The 19,203-nt window shown below is 28.1% G+C and overlaps 1 protein-coding gene across 8 annotated transcripts in view; it reads right to left on the reverse strand.

Annotated features, from left to right (window-relative positions):
- The window catches only part of cnc (NFE2 like bZIP transcription factor cap-n-collar), a 297,514-nt gene that overhangs the window by 34,692 nt on the left and 243,619 nt on the right, over positions 1-19,203 (reverse strand). For all 8 annotated transcript variants that reach the window (XM_075291710.1, XM_075291709.1, XM_075291706.1 and 5 more), the window contains 2 exons: positions 16,724-16,806; positions 10,225-10,875 (listed from right to left, as the gene is read on the reverse strand). In XM_075291710.1, the coding sequence (XP_075147825.1) occupies positions 10,225-10,875; positions 16,724-16,806 (734 nt within the window). The remainder of the gene's footprint in view (positions 1-10,224; positions 10,876-16,723; positions 16,807-19,203) is intronic.

The following is a 19,203-nucleotide window of genomic DNA, read 5'->3' on the forward strand; positions in this document are numbered from 1 at the left end:
AGAAATAAAATTTTGAGAACATTTTCTATAGAAATAAAATTTTGACAAAATTTTCTATAGAAATAAAATTTTTACAACATTTTCTATAGAAATAAAATTTTAACAAAATTTTCTATAGAAATAAAATTTTCTATGGAAATAGATTTTGGACAAAATTTTCTATAGAAATAAAATTTTGAAAATTTTTTCTATAGAAATAAAATTTTGTCAACATTTTCTATAGAAATAAAATTTTGACAAAATTTTCTATAGAAATAACATTTTCAGAAAAATTTTTATAGAAATAAAATTTTGACAAAATTTTCTATAGAAATAAAATTTTGTCAAAATTTTCTATAGAAATAAAATTTTGTCAAAATTTTCTATAGAAATAAAATTTTGACAAAATTTTCTATAGCTTTTTTCCTCTGTTGGTTAAGCTACTCTTATAGTTTAGTCAATGTATGGTTTTAAGCTGAAATAAAAAAAAAAAAAAAAAAAAAAACAACAACAATGCTTAAAGAACAAAACCAACAATAACAAAACAAAACAAATGGAAAAAGAAGAGGAGGCACGCTCAAAATAAACCCAGCCATGTGAATTCAAATCGATGATTTGACAGTGGCATAGGAAAAGAGATATGTTTGTTTCGAATTTATTTCGGCATAAGCCGGCTATCAATGTAAAACCTTTTTTCGGAGGGTTCAAGTGTGGTTTTTGTTGGGTTTAATAAACTGCCTGAATTTATTCTGATAATTGGTTGATAGTTTTGCTGCAAGTAGAGGATGCTGATGAGGAATGTGGTAATTCCGAAACGTGCGTCCATCCAACCATCTTGCAGTCTATAGGGCTTTGCCCAAATAAATTTGACAAACATTTTTTTCCTCTGTTGGTTAAGCTACTCTTGTAGTTTAGTCAATGTATGGTTTTAAGCTGAAATAAAAAGACAACAACAATGAAATAAAAATTTGGCAATATTTTCTAAAAAATAAAACTTTGACAAATTTTTCTATAGAAATAAAATTTTGACAAAATTTTCTATAGAAATAAAATTTTAACAAAATTTTCTATAGAAATACAATTTTGAGAAAATTTTCTATAGAAATAAATTTTTAACAAAATTTACTATAGAAATAAATTTTTAACAAAATTTTCTATAGAAATTTGGTAGATTTGTGATAGAGTTTTCTTCAAATTTTGGTAGATTATTTTTGGCACGAGTAGCAACCGTGTCTATCAGTCATTTTTATTGCCTGAGTATTTAGAAGTAAATTTTTGTTCATAAAGACACAGTGACAGAACTTTTAATTTCTCGATAATTTGGAAGCCGATTAACGGCCTCCTGGTTATGAGTTTCGAAGTTTTTTTTTTTTTCAAATTATATAAAAAAAACTTGCCAAAAAATTATTTAGTCAGGAATTTTAATTTAAATTGGGTATTTGTGGCGACAAAAGAGTCCTAATTTGCGAACAAGAGCAACACTGACTGTGCGATCAATAGAAATGCCGAATAACCGGGAAAATATCCTAAAGACAGTATTAAAGCCCTGGGCTGACAAACATTTGGGTCGCAGACCATGGGCATTACAAAAGTTCTCAGTATGCGTCAACCATGAATGGCTTAAAAAGGAGTTTCCTCGCATCATATCTACTGCACAGTGGTCACCAGAAACTGCGGATTTCAATCCATGGGACTTTTGTTCCTGCGGAGAGTAAGTTTGACACTAAAAACTACCAAGGTATCGATCATCTCAAGATGGCTCTACGCTACGGGAATGGACCAAAATACCGCAGAGTCACTTGTGAGTGGCTTAGTCGGCCGTTTGAAAGTCGTAATTCGTAATAAAGGTAGCAAATACGCAAACATCTAAAGTGATTCTAAAATTGTACGTTTTTCCGATATTTTTGCCTTATAAATTTATTTCCAATTGTAATTTATTCTAAAGGTTTGTGGAAGTAAAAATTGTCTGTCTAATATTTTGCCTTAACCACTTCCCCATTCAATGGATAGGATAACCAACCACCTTTCCCATGACACCACTTCCTCTTAAATTATATCAATCAAGTAAATGATGTAAAAATATTTACAAATAATTTTGTGACTTTTTCTTGAAAATCCTGCAAAACAAACATTATCTCGCACACACAACCACAGGGAAATTGAAAACAAAGTGATTTTGTCTGTTCCCCTCTACCATGGGAATCTTTCGAATATGGGAACAGCAACAAAACTAAAGAGGAAGGTATTTTATGACAGTGTCATAAGTAAATCTTTGGTTTAATTGTTGTTAAATGCTACTGAGATGCCATTACATTTCTCTCTCGCACCCTGCCCGACTGTCTTTATTGTTTACCTACCAAACATCACACCATCAACATCCAAATCCCTGGCCAAGAAACAAATGAGGCAAATATGAAGGAAGAAGCATCATGTAAATGGTTGTCATTAAGAGCGATGTAGTACCTGCCAAAGTCATGAAGCCGCATAATGATGCCTAAGGCAAGGTGGCAGACGATGTCAAGCATGGAATTCGCCAAAACGAAAAAAAGAATCGGCTTCACCACAAAAGCCACCAGGAAAACTAAAGTGAAAAACCACACACGTCATAAAGTCAGTAGCTAAGTAATTACCACAAAAATGGGTATAAAGAAAAGATAAAAAGGACAATGAAAGCATCAGAAACAGAAATTGAAAAACTAAAGAAGAGACATCTAAGATGCGACGAGAAGGAGGATCACAGCATTTTATAAAAATCCAAATCGTCTTAAGGACAATACCTGCTAGTGTGAAATACACAAACATGTGATTTGTGATTGTGGACAGGTTAACCCCTTGGCTTAGTCTAAGGATTAACAATAGCAGTGTACTAATGCTAGCTGTGCATCATCCTCATAATTATGCATGAATTCATAGATCAAAGCGGAACTTGTCCTCATTGGTTTTTTTTCGCATATGCCGTGATGAATATATGTGGTGGTGTTGTGATTAATGAAATTCCATAAAACTAGTTAACATGTACCGAAAGAATGTCCAAATCCTGTTAATGGTTGCCGATCCCTTTTTTAAGAGGAAAACGACTCTAGCCTAATGAATGTTTTGTTTGCAAATCCTCTTTTACCGTTAGTTGATTGTTATCCTTGTGCGAGTATTTTGCAATAATGAATGGCGGCAAATTTTTTTCCAAAGGGTTTCGTACTTGTAGTCAAAAAAAAAAATCTAGAAATTCCGAAGAATTGCATACTTCACAGGATCAAAAGGCGCCGTCCATACACAAAGAAAAAAAATTAAACGAATGCTAAAACTAACGTAAATTTATTGACAAAATATTTAGTTTTAGTTTATTTATAACAATTTCTTAAGAAAAATTCCCCAGCCCAATTTTATTTAATCCAAGAATGTCCCTACCACGGTTGCCACTCGTGTCAAAAACAATATACCAAAACTTGAAGAAAATTTTACAAAAAATCGACCAAATTTTAAAACAATTTGAAATTTTTGATAAAATTTTTGTTTTTCAAGATTTTATTTCTAAAGAAAATTTTGTCAAGGTTTTATTTCTAACGAAAATTTTATCAACATTTTATTTCTAACGAAAATTTTATCAACATTTTATTTCTATAGAATATTTTGTCAAAATAAATAAATAAATAAATAAAATGTTTTTCTATAGAAATACTATAGAACATTTTGTCAGAATTTTATTTCTATAGAAAATTATGTCAAAATTTTATTTCTATAGAAAATGTTATCAACATTTTATTTCTATAGAATATTTTGTCAAAATTTTATTTCTATAGAAAATTATGTCAGAATTTTATTTCTACAAAAAATTATGTCAAAATTTTATTTCTAAAGCAAAATTTTGTCAAAATTTTATTTATATAGAGAATATTGTCAAAATTGTATATCTATAGAAAATTTTGTCAAAATTTTGTTTCTGTAGAAAATTTTGTTAACACTTTATTTCTAAAGCAAAATTTTGTTTCTATAGAAATTTAGCAAAATTTTATTTCTATAGAATATAGAAGAAAATTCTGTCAAAATTTTATTTCTATAGAAGATTTTGTCAGAATTTCATTTCTACAGAAAATGTTTTCAACATTTTATTTATATAGAAATTCTTGTCAAAATTTTGTTTCTATAGAAAATTTTGTTAAAATTTTATTTCTAAAGCAAAATTTTGTCAAAATTTTATATCTATAGAAAATTTTGTTTCTATAGAAATTTAGCAAAATTTTATTTCTATAGAATATAGAAGAAAATTCTGTCAAAATTTTATTTCTATAGAAGATTTTGTCAGAATTTTATTTCTACAGAAAATGTTGTCGACATTTTATTTCTATAGAAATTCTTATTTCTATAGACAATTTTGTTAAAATTTTATTTCTAAAGCAAAATTTTATATCTATAGAAAATTTTGTCAAAATTTTGTTTCTATAGAAATTTAGCAAAATTTTGTTTCTATAGAATATAGAAGAAAATTCTGTCAAAATTTTATTTCTATAGAAGATTTTGTCAGAATTTCATTTCTACAGAAAATGTTTTCAACATTTTATTTATATAGAAATTCTTGTCAAAATTTTATTTCTATAGAAAATTTTTGTCAAAATTTAATTATTTCTATAAAAAATTATGTCAGAATTTTATTTCTATAGAAAATTCTGTCAAAATTTTATTTCTATAGAACATTTTGTCAAAATTCTATTTCTAAAGAAAAATTTTTCAAAATTTTATTTCTATAGAGAATTTTTTCAAAATTTTATTTCTATAGAAAATTTTTGTCAAAATTTTATTTCTATAGAAAATTTTTGTCAAATTTCATTTCTATAGAAAATTATGTCAAAAGATTTTGTCAAAATGGCATTTCTAAAGAAAATTTTTGTCAAAATTTCATTTTTGTAGAAAATTATGTCAAAATTTTATTTCTATACAAGATTTTGTCAAAATTGCACTTCTACAGAAAATTTTGTCAAACATTTATTTTATTTATTTCTATAGAAATATTGCAAATTTTATTTCTATAGAATATATAAGAAAATTCTGTCAAAATTTTATTTCTATAGAAAATTTTGTCCAAATTTTATTTCTATACAAAAGTTATGTCAGAATTTTATTTCTATAGAAAATTATGTCAAAATTTTAATTCTATAGAAGATTTTGTCAAAATGGCATTTCTAAAGAAAATTTTTGTCAAAATTCCATTTCTATAGAAAATAATGTCAAAATTTTTTTCTATAGAAGATTTTGTCAAAATTGCATTTCTAAAGAAAATTTTGTCAAACATTTATTTCTATAGAAATATTGCAAATTTTATTTCTATAGAATATATAAGAAAATTCTGTCAAAATTTTATTTCTATAGAAAATTTTGTTCAAATTTTATTTCTATACAACAATTATGTCAGAATTTTATTTCTATAGAAAATTATGTCAAAATTTTATTTCTATAGAACATTTTGTCAAAATTTTATTTCTAAAGAATTTTTTTTTTTTCAAAATTTTATTTCTATAGAAATTTTAGTTAAAATTTTATTTCTATACAAAAATTATGTCAGAATTTTATTTCTATAGAAAATTATGTCAAAATTGTACTTCTATAGAAAATTATGTCAGAATATTAATTCTATAGAAAATTATGTCAGAATTTTAATTCTATAGAAAATTTTTGTCAAAATTTCATTTCTATAGAAAATTTTATCAATATTTTATTTCTATAAAATATTTTGTCAAAATTTTATTATTTTTTTTTTTTTTTGAAAATTTTGTTAAAATTATATTTCTATAGAGAATTTTGTCAAAATTGTATTTCTATAGAGAATTGATGTGCGGACAAAGAAACCTATGACTACCTATAAAGGAATTTGGCCGGTCAGTGGTGTGGGTACTTCGACATGTGATACTCAGTGAAATAACATACAGGCCCGGCCAGAACCCTGTCTTTAAAACTGCGACAAGATGTCTTCGCAATCTGGATCGAAGGGTGAGTATTCGATATTATAAATATAGAGAAATAGCATTAAAAAGTACTTTAATTCCAGCTAATATCATTTTAGAAATTTTCTAGCTACAAAATAGCTAAATTGGCATTACTGTTTAAACCTTCTTATTACACACAAAGAAAATTTCATTAAAACTGAGCCAACGAAAATTTTTCATTGATATAACGAAAAATGTTCATTAATACAATGAAATAAATCGTTAATAGTACGAAACGTTACCTTGATTAACAGAAAATTCGTTATAATAACGAAAAATTTCATTGTATTAACGAATTTGTTTCGAAACTTTTTCTATCAGTGTAGATTTAATTTTATTGTACATACTTCCAGTTTAAATTGCACATTAAAAGTAACTTCGCAAGCATTCCGTACCACTGTCCTCGGTATTAATTTATTTCCCCTTTACCACAGGAATTCACTTTCCATTTCCATATATAGAAAAGGGACACCATTTAAAATTAATTTTCATAAATGAAGCCTCCTAATGAGTCTACATCTCCATTAAGATTTCCCCCCTTTTCAGGATAGTTAGATGTGACTTTTAGCCAAAGCAAAAAAATCGCAGTGGCATTTTACTTTAATTGCAGTTACCTACCCAGTTTTATTGCACCGAAAGATACAAAATTAAACAAAAAAAAAACCCTAAACCTAAAAACTACTGAAATGACAATCGTAAAGATTGTCTCTGATTGCAGTCATAGTCTGTCTCATTGTGCATCTGGTCAAAGTTTTCAATGTGTTTGATGCTGTTCACTGGATCTTGAGGGGATTTTATTTATTAAAACTTTGTAATTAAATGTCAATTTAGAATTTTTTGTCTGTGTCTGTGTTTTTTTGTTTTTTTTTTTGCGGCACATTTGTCTTGATAAAACTTCTCTAACATGAGATGAAGTTAAAGTTGTGAATGTTGTTTTTTTTGTCACTTTAATGGTTAATGCTTCATTCACCTACTTGCTGGGTTGTCTTCTTGGCATAAAAAATCATTTTCATAGCACTTGAAATCTATGTGTAGTTTGAATAATAAAAGGGGTTACGCGGTGGCAGATGACCCTTTTTCTTCTGAAGATGAATGAAATAATTTAATAATTAATAATTTTTTGTGGCTTCGATTTTTGCTAGTATTTACAATGGTCTGGAAGCTAATGGATTAAATGCTGCATTAAAGTTGTAGTCAAAATTTTATTTCTATAGAAAATTTTGTCAAAATTTTATTTCCATACAAAATTTTTTCAATATTTTATATCAAATGTAAAATTAAGTCAAAACCTTATTTCTAGAGATAATCTTGTCAAATTTTTTATTCTATAGAAAATTTCGTAAAAATTTTATTTCTATAGAATATTTTGTCAAAATTTTTATTTCTATAGAAAATTTTGTCAATATTTTATTTCTATAGTAACTTTTGTCTAAATTTTATTTCTTTAGAAACTTTTGTCAAAATTGTATTTATATACAAATTTTGTAAAAAATTTATTTCTAGAGAAAATTTTGTCAAAATTTTATTTCTAGAGAAAATTTTGTAAAAATTTTATTTTTATCGAAAATTTTGTCAAAATTTTGTTTTTATCGAAAATTTTGTCAAAATTTTATTTCTATGAAAAATTTTGTCAAAATTCTATTTCTATAGAAAATTTTGCCAAAATTTTATTTCTATAGAAAGTTTTGTCAAAATTTTATTTCAATAGAAAAATGTTATTACAATATTTATTAAATTAAATTTTATTTCTATAGACAATTTGTTCAAAATTTTATATCTGCAAATTTTATTTCTATAGAAAGTTTTGTCAAAATTTTATTTCTATAGAAAATTTTGGTAAAATTTTATTTCTATGGAAAATTTTGTCAAAATTTTATTTCTATAGAACATTTTGTCAAAATTTTATTTCCATAGAAAATTTTGTCAAAATTTTATTTCTATAGAAAATTTTGTCGAAATTTCATTTTTATAGAAAATTTTGTCGAAATTTCATTTCTATATAAAAATGTTGTCAAAATTTTTTTTATATAGACAATTTTCTCAAAGTTTTATTTCTATAGACAATTTTGTCAACAATTTATTTCTATAGAAAAATTTTTAAAAATTATATTTCTATAGAAAATTTTACTACAATAGAAAATTTTGTCAAAATTTTATTTCTATGAAAAATTTTGTAAAAATTTTATTTCTATAGAAAATTTTGCAAAAATTTTATTTCTATAGAAAATGATGCCAAAATTTTATTTCTATAGAAAATTTTTACAAAATTTATTTCTATAGAAAGTTTTGTTAAAATTTTATTTCTATAGAAAGTTTTGTCAAAATTTTATTTCCATAGAAAAATTTTATTACAATATTTATTAAATTAAATTTTATTTCTATAGACAATTTGTTCAAATTTTTATATCTAAAAATTCTATTTCTATAGAAAGTTTTGTCAAAATTTAATTTCTATAGAAAATTTTGTCAAAATTGGATTTCTATAGAAAATTTTGTCAAAATTGTATTTCTATAGAAAATTTTGTCAAAATTTTATGTCTATAGAAAATTTTGTCAAAATTTTATTTCCGTAGAAAAATTTTATTACAATATTTATTAAATTAAATTTTATTTCTATAGTAAATTTGTTCAAAATTTTATATCTGCAAATTTTATTTCTATAGGAAGTTTTGTCAAAATTTTATTTCTATAGAAAATTTTGGTAAAATTTTATTTCTATGGAAAATTTTGTCAAAATTTTATTTCTATAGAAAATTTTGCCAAAATTTTATTTCTATAGAAAGTTTTGTCAAAATTTTATTTCCGTAGAAAAATTTTATTACAATATTTATTAAATTAAATTTTATTTCTATAGAAAATTTGTTAAAAATTTTATATCTGCAAATTTTATTTCTATAGAAAGTTTTGTCAAAATTTTATTTCTATAGAAAATTTTGGTAAAATTTTATTTCTATGGAAAATTTTGTCAAAATTTTATTTCTATAGAAAATTTTGTCAAAATTTTATTTCTATTGAAAATTTTCTATAGAAAATTTTGTCGAAATTTCATTTCTATAGAAATTTCATTTCTATATAAAAATTTTGTCAAAATTTTATTTATATAGACAATTTTCTCAAAGTTTTATTTCTATAGACAATTTTGTCAACAATTTATTTCTATAGAAAAATTTTTAAAAATTATATTTCTATAGAAAATTTTACTACAATAGAAAATTTTGTCAAAATTTTATTTCTATCAAAAATTTTGTAAAAATTTTATTTCTATAGAATTTTTTTTTTTAAATTTTATTACTACAGAAATTTTTTTCAAAACTTTATTTCAATAGAAAATTTTGTCCAAATTTTATTTTTATAGAAAATTTTGTTCAAATTTTATTTCGTTTTGTTTGTTATTGTTGGCTTCTCTTCAATCGTTATTGTTGTTTTTGATCTCAGCTTAAAGTCATGCATAGCCTAAACTACAAGTGTAGCTTAACCAACAGAGGAAAAGTATGCTTATCAAATTTATTTATTTCTATAGAAAATTTTGTCCAAATTTTATTTCTATAGAAAATTTTTTCAAAATTTTATTTCTATAGAAAATTTTGACAAAATTTTGTCAAATTTTTTATTTTATAGGAATTTTTTTCCAATTTTTATTTCTATAGAAAATTTTGTCAAAATTTTATTTCTATAGAAAATTTTGTCAAAATTTTATTTCTAAAGACATTTTTGTGAAAATATTACTACCTATTACGATGACAGTCAACTTAAATATTCCGAGCAATCAAAAACCACGTTCAACTTGAGTTGAAATCCCAAAAAAATTTTATCCGAATAGGCAAAATAGCAAATAAAAAACTGTCAAAACAAATTCCTAAAAACAAAGTTGCTCGCCAAATAATAATTTAAGCTGCAACAACACCAACACTTGAGATAGCCAAAGGTTGTTAATGACATAGGGCATGATGGCTTGGGAAGTCACTTGACAAAGTGATTGGCAAAGACACACAAATCAAGCAATGAAAGTCAATATACAAGGCAAACAAACAGTTTGTGGTCCATCCCAATCAACTCTGCCAAAAGGAAATTCAATCAAATGTAAGCAAACCAGCCTATCAAGAATCGTATCGTAGAAGTTCCCAGTTTTTATTAATAAATAAAACGATTAATTAATAACAATAAATAAATATGACCTAGGAATAGGAGACCAGCTGAAATAGGAATATCGAAAGAAACTCTACTTAAATGAATGAAATTATGATCCCATTCATTTTTCGCTGACACTCACCTGATGATGACCATGATGGAAACCACCAGAACTGGGCTGACGATGAAATGCACTATTCACACCGCCATAGTTCTGGGCACCCCCAACACTGGCTGGACCACTAGCACCACGATGATGCGGATGGTGTGGATGATGCGGATGATGATGGGGGGCAAAGGGAGCTGAAGAATGTAACATCATACTTAAGTCGTTTAGTTCTTCGTTTGCTTCGTCATCTAAATCAAACAGTGGTGATGGTAGTGAGCTGACTTCAATCTCCGATTGTGGTAGATCGTCGTTGTTATTGGCGTCGTCGTCGTCGACGTCGTCAGCGTCAGTATCGGTCTCTTCGTCGTCCACGTAGTCTTCAGTATCAGCGTCGTTATTTTCGACCAAGTTCTTGGTTTGTTGATCTTTGTTATTGCTGCGACGTTTCTTTTTGGTGGTAACGACTTTGTTGTTTTGTTTTGTACTGCCTGATTTTAAATCTTTATCGTCTTTCTTCTCATCACCTTCACTTGTAAGCCCTTGATTTGTGGTGTTCTTTGTGGCCGTAGAGTTTGATGTAATATTATCGGGATCGTCTTCGTTTTCTTCTTTCTTATTTGATTTCAATTTATTCTTATGGTTAGCTGCAGCAGCTTTGGAAGTACTGGCACCAGTATCGTCTTCCTATAAATGAAAAAAAATGAAGAAACAAGATGATAAACCAAATTTGTTGCAAAATTTATTAATTTTTGATAATTTTGGTAAAACTAGGCTTTTCAGGGAAGTGGAATTGTTCTCTACCGTATTAAATTTGTAAGGATTTGTTGCTGCGTATATACTGAAACATTTTTTGACTTTATTTTTTTAATTTGATTAAAATATTAATTGTATCCGGCAATTGTGTAATTGATTACGTTTTCAAATTCAATTAACTTTTTAACTGAAAATATTTTAGTCATATTTTTTTATGTGTAAGATATAATTTGCAACCTTCTCTTTACGAATGCCATTATCATAGGAGAACTTATTAATTAAATGTTTAATCAAATTAAAAAAATTAAGTTAGTCTTTAATTAAAATATTAATTGTCTAAACTAGAATTGTAATTAAATAAAAAAAAAGATTTCAAATTAAAAATATAATTGAAAATATTGGTCAGAAACAATTAGTTCTTATATAGACATACTATATATCGTTGGTTCTATACATTTTTATTCAAGCCTAAAGAAAAAATCAACCACACAGAAAAAATATCATATTTTTGCAATCAATATTTAAATTGAATTTAATTTGAATGCTATTAAACAAATTATTGATAGAATTAAATTATTTGATAGAAACAATATTAAAAAAAATTACGTGAATCAATTAAATTTTTAATCGGATCAATTATTTTATTATTGAAATAATTTAAATTAAAAAATAGTACAATTAATTTCGTAATTGAAACTAAAATCTATATTTTTCTGAAAGTACATGCAGAAATACTAAATCATATGTACTCTTTAAAAATTTGAATAAAATTGCTTCATCAAGCCTTGAAATATTTATAAATCGATAAGAATATAATATTATTAAATTAAATTTTACGAAAAAAGTCAATTAACGTTTTAAATGAATCATTAAAAAAAAGTTAATACAAAGTACTGTAAATATAAGAATAATAGAGAAAAATCTAGCATTAACTACTTAGGCTATCAGCTAAAGAAATCAATTAATATATTAATAAGTGTATCTTTTTATTTCTAATTAATTCTGCGATTGATACTGTCATTTCTGAGATTAATTGCTTAAAAAGATAATTATATCAGTTATTTCTTTTAATTGATTACATTTCAAAATTGAATCAACATTTTAATTGGAAATATTTTGGTGATATTTTTTTCTGTGTGATAAAACTTCGTATCTGCTACCCTGTAAATTTGACAGACCAATGAATGTTACTTCAGGATCTAGAAAAGCCAGAATTGTGTAATCATCGATACATGTGGGATTTCGATAAAGGAAATAACCTAAATAGACCATTAAGCCATTACCGTTTTGTGAGAGCAACCTAGAATCACTACAACTTCTACACAGAATTTGTTTTTTGATTCAATCATGAAATTTTAATTAATTTTTTAATTTAAATTGCTTCAATCACGAACATTTTTTAGAAATAAGAAATATACTTCAATAAAAAATTAATTTATTTCTTATATTTATATTTTGATATAGCCCCCATTTAGACCGATCTCCCGATTTTACTTCTTGGGCTTCTAAAATCCGTAGTTTTTACCCAATTTGCCTGAAATTGGATATCTAGAGGTATTCTAGGACCATAAAGTGGTGTGTCGAACATATTGTGTATCGGTACAGTTTTTGATATAGCCCGCTTATAAACCGGCTCTCCGATTTGGGGTCGGTGCGTATCCCTCCATGTTTTTGGCATAGTCCCCATTAGACCGATCTCCCGATTTAACTCTTAGGGTTTCTAGAAATTGTAGTTTTTATTAAATTCGTCACAAATTGAAAATATACTGGCATTTTAGACCCACAAAAAAGTGGGTATGGATTAGTTTTTATCGGTCCATTTGGTAAGGCCTCTATATAGACTGATTTCAGATCTTGAGGGGACAGAAGGTGATCATGAAAATTGCTTGAAACTGAAAGTAAAAATTCCAAATTTTACTTCTCGTAATCATTTAAATAATTGTGGTAAAAATCCACAGATTTTAGATTTCAAATCAAGGCGTTATTTCAACCTGTTTCTGGCACACTTACAAGAGATGTTTATGATTCCTCTAAAACTCAAAAAAAAAAAATTGTTCTTATAAATCCAGAATTTGATCTAGTCTTCATAGGTAAAATCTTTACATTTATCCTCGGGAAGCATACTGGTTGAACTGATCTGCTTGGGAAAATATCTATCATCAAACCCCCCCCACCCCCCCCCCCCTGAAATTTTCAAAGGAAACTAATATATTTGATTCATGGTGGTGGGTATTTAAGATACGGCCCGGTCGAACTTACTACTGAATATACTTGTTTTAATTGATTCCGTTAAAATTGTAATATTTTTTTTAATTGTCTTTTTTTTCAATTTTCTATTATTATTTATTTAATTATTATTCTATTATTTATTTACTTATAATTATTTTACCTTTAGATGAAATAATTTCACAGAAAAAAAATTCCACGAAAAATTTTCCAATTAAAGCCTTAATTGAGTTTTAAAAAATATTCAATTACAAATTTAATTGATTCATCAAATTTTTTAATTGAAACAAAAATCAATCACAAAAATTAATAGTATCAATTAATTTTTTTATTGACTTTCAATTAATTTTTTAATTGATACTATCATTTCTGTGATAGAAGACATTTCTACTAAAAAAATTAATTTGATCAATTAATTTCGTTAATGGATTAAAAAAATTTTTTTTTTGTGTTCTAATTATTTTATAAGAGTTGCTACTTTCTTAAAATTTTCCCATTATAATTGTAGTGCGATATTTCTTTGGATAAAAACTAATTATTTCCGAATAAAATTAAAACCTAAATTTTTAATTGGAAATATTTTTTATTTTATTAAAATGTTAATTGGGATAATTCATATTACAATTCAAACCAAATTTAAAAATTGTCTATCATTTTCTTAACTTAACAGGTTGGCTGATAAGTCCCCGGTCTAACAATGAAAAACACATTTATTTTGTCAAAATTCGTTTTTATTATTCAACATAGTTCCCTTCAAGAGCGATACAACGATTATAACGACTTTCCAATTTTTTGATTCCATTGTGGTAGTTCTCCTTCGGTTTTGCCTCAAAATAGGCCTCAGTTTCGGCGATCACCACACACAAAAAAATTTTTTCTGATTCAATCACGAAATTAATTGATCCAATTATTTTTTTAATTGAAATGTCTTCAATCACAGAAATGATAGTATCAATTAAAAAATTAATTGACAGTCAATTAAAAAATTAATTGATCCAATTAAATATTTAATTGATACTATTAATTTGTGTGATTGATTTTTATTTCAATTAAAAAATTTGTTGAATCAATTAAATTTTTAATTGAATATTTTTTAAAAATCAATTAAGATTTTAATTGGAAAAATTTTCGTGAAATTTTTTTCTGTGCTATTGGGGAAGCAATTCGAAGTCAAATTCATGAATTTTTTCCATCGTTCTCAATGACTTGTGGCACGGTGCGTTGTCTTGGTGGAACAACACTTTTTTATACCCACCACCCACCATAGAATGGTGACGGGGGTATAATAAGTTTTTCTTCTTCATATGGGGCCGTTTTGCGGCGATTTCGACCTTCAAACGCTCCAATAACGCCATATAATAGTCACTGTTGATGGTTTTTCCCTTCTCAAGATAATCGATAAAAATTATTCCATGCGCATCCCAAAAAACAGAGGCCATTACTTTGCCAGCGGACTTTTGAGTCTTTCCACGCTTCGAAGACGGTTCACCGGTCGCAATCCACTCAGCCGACTGTCGATTGGACTCAGAAGTGTAGTGATGGAGCCATGTTTCATCCATTGTCATATATCGACGGAAAAACTCGGGTGTATTACGAGTTAACAGCTGCAAACACCGCTCAGAATCATCAACACGTTGTTGTTTTTGGTCAAATGTGAGCTCGCGCGGCTCCCATTTTGCACAGACGTCAAATTTTGACACGAATCATTTGAAGGTTAGTACTATATAAAAATAATATGCATTTAATACTAGCGACGCCATCTATGTGTCGGACCGGGACTTATCAGCCAATCAGTTAACCATGTCCGTCTGTCTGTCTGTTGTAATCACGCTACAGTCTTCAATAATGGAGCAATCGTGCTGAAATTTTGCACAAACTCGTCTTTTGTCTGCAGGCTGGTCAAGTTCGAAGATGGGCTATATCGGTCCATATAGTCCCCATATAAACTGACCTCCCGATTTGGGGTCTTGGGCTTATAGAAATCGTAGTTTTTATCCAATTTGCCTGAAATTTGAGATCTAGAAGTATTGTATGACCATAAAGAGGTGTGCCACAAATGGTGAGTATCGGTCAATGTTTTGGTATAGCCCCCATATAGACCTATCTCCCGATTTTACTTCTTGGGCTTATAGAAACCGTAGTTTTCATCAAATTTGCCTGAAATTGGAAATCTAGAGGTATTTTCGGACCATAAAGAGGTGTGCCGAAAATTGTGATTAACGGCCTATGTTTTGGTATAGCCCCCATATAGACCGATCTCCAGATTTTATTTCTTGAGCTTCTAGAATCCGCAGTTTTTATTCAATTGTCCTGAAATTGGAAATCGAGAGGTACTTTAGAACCATAAAAATGTGTGCCTAAAATGGTGAGTATCGGTCCATGTTTTGGTATGGTCCCCATATAAACCGACCTCCCGATTTGGGGTCTTGGGCTTATAGAAACCGTAGTTTTTATCCTATTTGCCTGGAATTGGAAATCTAGAGGTATTTTCGGACCATAAAGAGGTGTGCCTTAAATGGTGAGTATCGGTCCATGTTTTGGTATGGTCCCCATATAAACCGACCTCCCGATTTGGGGTCTTGGGCTTATAGAAACCGTAGTTTTTATCCTATTTGCCTGAAATTGGAAATCTAAAGGTATTTTCGAGCCATAAAGAGGTGTGCCGAAAACGGTGAGTATCGGTCCATATTTTAGTATAGCCCCCATAAGAACGATCTCCCGATTTAGCTCCTTGGGTTTCTAGAAACCGTAGTTTGTATCCGATTTGCCGGAAATTGTAAATATTCTGGTATTTCAGGCTCACAAAACGTGTATCGGATTAGTTTTTTATCGGTTTGGTAATGCCTCCATATAGACCGATTTCACTTCTTGAGGGTATAGAAGGCGCACTGATCATGAAAATTGCTTGAAACTCAATGTAAAATTTCCAGATTTTACTTTTCGGGTGAAAATCTACAGATTTAAGATTTCAAATCAAGACGTTATTTATAATTTTCTTGCACACTTACAAGAGATGTTAATGATTCCTCTAAAACTCGAAACAAAAATGGTTCTTATAAATCCAGAATCTGATATAGACTTCATAGGTAAAATCTTGAAATTTATCTTGGGGAAGTGTACTAGTTGATCTGCTCTGCTTGGGAGAATATCTGTCATCAAACCCCCCTGAGAAAACCCTAATATTTGATTCATGGTGGTGGGTATTTAAGATTCGGCCCGGCCGAACTTACTGCTGTATATACTTGTTTTAAGTAATTACCTTTACAACTTCAATAAACTTTTAATTAAAATAATTGAAAATTTTTTTGGGGATATTTTTTTCAGAGTGTTAATTTTAATGAACCTGTTTCTTTATTTCGAAGTTAATATTAACTTTTTTGTTTCGATAGAAGTGATCTGTGAACTGATTTTTTTTTAAACCAATTGAAATTAAATAAAAAATACATTTTCTTTTTAAACAAAAAAATTCAAATTTAATATCTTTTAAACAGAATTTTTTATTTTATTACTTTTTATGTTTAAGTTATATATATAAAAATATTGTTAAACTTACCTCGTTTGTTGATTCACCAGCCAATTCAGCAAATTGTATAACGTCATTAAGAATTTCATCCAAAGGTAAACGAATATATTCACCTAAAATATAAAAAAAAATAAATAAAAAAGAAGTCGATAAGTAAACAAATTTAGGTAAATGATAAGGATCTAAAGCAAAATATTTAAAAAGGATTTGTAAAAGCGGTCAAAGAAATCCTTAAAACCGACAAAATTCTTGGTATTGAATGTGTAAAAGGTTGAGGCTACACTTAAAAGTCAAAACTGACAGAAAATAACTGTCGAGAGAGAGAAAAAAAGAGTTGAAAGCCAGAAAAGAATATTACAAATAACACGCACACACTAACACACCTACTCTCTACACAAGAATCAAGAAGACAAACATTTCAAGAGCAACCAAATGGAAAACAAGAACAATGCAAATGTTTTCGATAAAAATCCCAAAGGGAGAACAAAAAAATTCATAAATATTATGATTGACAGTCGAGTGGAAAGGTGTAGGAAAACAACATCCAAGAAGGCGGCCAGGTGAAATGAAACGAATTCCACAATCTTGGGCTAAATGCCCCAGAGAGTGATCAATTTAAAAGAAAATGTATGTGCCTGTTTAGCCACCAAACCAAAATATTTAAAATGTTTTCTTTATAATGTTTAGCATTTTTATTATTTAAAATTAAAGCATGGAGATCAGAGTCTTTCAGAAGTCCGAAAAAAACAATTTATAGGAAAATTAATGAATGCCATACCTTCTCTCTCATGCCCCCGGGGAGTCAATTCGGACCTTAAACAGTAGCTCTTTGCAATTAATAGAATTCCAATTGTGATTTATTGTTATTTACAAAGTTATTATACATTTTTTTATTGTGTGTTTTAAAACATTGTTATAGAATAGAGCGACCACCTTGCTGCATTTCAAATCTCTTGATATTTTAAATTCAAGTGAAAAAAGTAGTTTATAAATTGAACGAAAAAAAAACATATTTCACAGTCAATTGCAATGCCAAATTATTGGAGAAACCTATGGAGTAGAGTTTATGTTTGAAATAAAAACAAAAATCCCATCATCATTTATTATTGCAAAGAATTGTATATAATAAAAAAAAAACACAACATTGTTTTGTAATAAACTAAAACAAATACTAAATATGAATGTAACATAAATTAATGACCATCATTAATCATAGAAATATGTGGAGATTAATGGAGAAAGAATAATGGTGTAGGTTGAATGAAAGGTACTACATTCAATGCATTGTCTCCATATGCAGGAAACATTGTAGTGCAACTAAAGTACTCTTAGATATCTGTAATAATTACTAAAATCGTTATATAAGTTTTGGAATGTAATTAGAGGTGAGTAAGAATGGGATTACACGTAGAAAAAAATGTAAACATACAAATTTTCTATATGAATTAAATGTCTTGTGTGTTCACTATAGTTGCAAAGTCGCCTCTCAGGCAGTGGCCCGTTATAGCAGATATCAGGAGTGATAGCTGACGTCTTGAGAACACTAGCATGTTTAGTGTGCGGTTTAAGTCTAAATGGGGCCATATTTGCTTGGTGTCGTTACAACCCTTGCAATTTTCCCCATCGGTTGGCTGATAAGTCCCCGGTCTGACACATAGATGGCGTCGCTTGTATTAAATACATATTATTTTTATATAGTACCAACCTTCAAATGATTCGTGTCAAAATTTGACGTCTGTAAGTGAATTAGTTTGTGAGATAGAGCGTCTTTTGTGAAGCAACTTTTGTTATTGTGAAAAAAAATGGAAAAAAGAAATTTCGTGTTTTGATAAAATACTGTTTTCTGAAGGGAAAAAATACGGTGGAAGCAAACACTTGACTTGATAATGAGTTTCCGGACTCTGCCCCAGGGAAATCAACAATACTTGATTGGTATGCAAAATTCAAGCGTGGTGAAATCAGCTCAGAGGACGGTGAACGCAGTGGACGCCCGAAAGAGGTGGTTACCGACGAAAACATCAAAAAAATCCCCAAAATGATTTTGAATGACCGTAAAATGAAGTTGATCGAGATAGCAGAGGCCTTAAAGATATTAAAGGAACGCGTTGGTCATATCATTCATCAATATTTGGATATGCGGAAGCTCTGTGCAAAATGGGTGCCGCGCGAGCTCACATTTGACCAAAAACAACAACGTGTTGATGATTCTGAGCGGTGTTTGCTGTTGTTAACTCGTAATACACCCAAGTTTTTCCCTCGTTATGTGACAATGGATGAAACATGGCTCCATCACTACACTTCTGAGTCCAATCGACAGTCGGCTGAGTGGACAGCGACCGGTGAACCGTCTCCGATGCGTGGAAAGACTCAAAAGTCCGCTGTCAAAGTAATGGCCTCTGTTTTTTTGGGATGCGCAAGGAATAATTTTTATTTATTTATTTATTTATCAATTAAACATAAATTGATAATAAAATTATAAATATAATTGTAAGCTATGACTGCTAGGGTCT

This window comes from Haematobia irritans, chromosome 1 (assembly GCF_050003625.1).
Source record: "Haematobia irritans isolate KBUSLIRL chromosome 1, ASM5000362v1, whole genome shotgun sequence".
In the NCBI taxonomy this organism is placed as follows: domain Eukaryota; kingdom Metazoa; phylum Arthropoda; class Insecta; order Diptera; family Muscidae; genus Haematobia; species Haematobia irritans.